This window comes from Paramacrobiotus metropolitanus, unplaced genomic scaffold, assembly GCF_019649055.1.
Source record: "Paramacrobiotus metropolitanus isolate TYO unplaced genomic scaffold, Prichtersi_v1.0 Parri_scaffold0000588, whole genome shotgun sequence".
Classification (NCBI taxonomy): Eukaryota; Metazoa; Tardigrada; class Eutardigrada; order Parachela; family Macrobiotidae; genus Paramacrobiotus; species Paramacrobiotus metropolitanus.
Window position 1 is genome coordinate 3,470 of NW_026570808.1, and position 1,665 is coordinate 5,134.

At 47.0% G+C, this 1,665-nt stretch overlaps 1 protein-coding gene across 1 annotated transcript; it reads left to right on the plus strand.

Annotated features, from left to right (window-relative positions):
* Nucleotides 1-318: 318 nt before the first annotated feature.
* Nucleotides 319-1,521, plus strand: LOC129602540 (rootletin-like). Its single transcript, XM_055501585.1, has one exon. The coding sequence runs from the start codon at nucleotides 319-321 to the stop codon at nucleotides 1,519-1,521; it is 1,203 nt and encodes a 400-aa protein (XP_055357560.1).
* Nucleotides 1,522-1,665: the final 144 nt, after the last annotated feature.

Here is a 1,665-nt window from a genome sequence, read left to right on the forward strand (position 1 = left end):
CGCGCCTGCGGCGGGAAGCAGCGAGGTGAACCAGGAGGTCACCAAAGAAGGAACGAGCTCGGAACGAGCTGCAGAGACGGATCTGACATCGCAAAACGACATAACCGACCAGGATAAGAAGGAGAACCTGGTTAAAAACGATCTCACCGAGCAGCTAAAGATCACATCAGATGACCTCAACGAACTTAGGCTAGATGATCTCACACTTGGAGATGAAACAACAATTGAGGATATCTTCGAGAGTCCAATGGCATGAGATGATGATACAATCGCGGAAATGAAGAATCATACTTCACTGAAGATGAGATGACATTGAATATGTCATTTAAAACGGCCATGAAGGAAGCTGATCGAGCCCAGGGATTGACACCCTTCGAGGACATCCCCGAAAGTCTGATTGAAAGGAATCAGACAGGGAAGATCGTCAATGTACGATCTCCATCTCCGAACAGTCCCACTTCGAACCTGAAAAAACGAGTCAGAGAACTTGAAACCTTATTGGAAGAAAAAGAGGCACAAGTTATCAAAAAGAAACAGGAATATCAGAGCAAATTGGGATCGCTACAGACGCACATATACGAACTGGAACAACAACAGGGCGTATTGGAAACTAAAGCGGAAGAATGGAAAGTTCGATATGAACGTCAAGTGCAGATCGCCAAAGAATCGGTGAAGATAGCCGATGACAGGGAGATGGAAGGCTACATAGCTGTGAACGAACTTAATGAGAGCATGTCCGAAGAGACAGCTGAAAGGTCACGGCACATAGCCGAACTGAAGGATCAGTGTGACGAACTGCGTAAAAAGGCAGATGAAGCAGAAGAGAAACGAACCGAATACGCGACAAAATTGGCTGAAGCGACCAAACGGCTATCAACGGTGAATAAGGACATGTTCAAGCTCAGGAATGACTTGAAGTCAAGAGATGAGAATATCGAAACGCTCCAAAAGGAATCGGCAGATCATCAGAAACGAGCTGATGATGCCGTTAAAGTGGCACATGATCTGCGCGATCTTTTAGCTACCGAAGGGGAACGACTTAAAGATGAGATCAAGCAGGTCACTGAGGAGAACGCACAGCTCAAAGAAGCTGGCGAGAAGGCGGCCGAATGGGGCCAAAGATGGGAAGAGGAAGCACGACGACTAGATATGAAGGTGACAAAAGTCGAAGTGGAAAGCAAAGAACATCAGAAAAAGATCCGTGAGCTGACAGATGAGAATATAAAGCTCAATACGGAAATAGTCGATATGACACAAACAGTGATGACTCACCAAGACGAAGTCACCCAATCGAGAACTCGACTGAAATCGGCAGCTGATGCGTATGCTCAACTGGAACAGCAAATGAATCAGCTAATTGACCAGATTAAAGCGAGAGATGGACGAAAAGAGTTAAACGCAGAGACGATTCAGCGGCGAATTTCGCCCACATGCTCAAGCAGGAGCGAGATCAGCTGCAAATGGAAAACGAGCAGCTTAACACCAGAATTAAACGTCTCGAAGATGAGAACAAGGGCCTAAAAGTGACAAATAAACACAGGAAGAGCTAATTCTGCAAGCAGGAAGTGCAAAGAGATGCTGCTGCCGCCCCGCCCAGCTACAGTAAGGCACAAGAAGCGGGCGGGAGCTTCCACTTTGAGATGCCACTACGAACGGGCGGCGGCA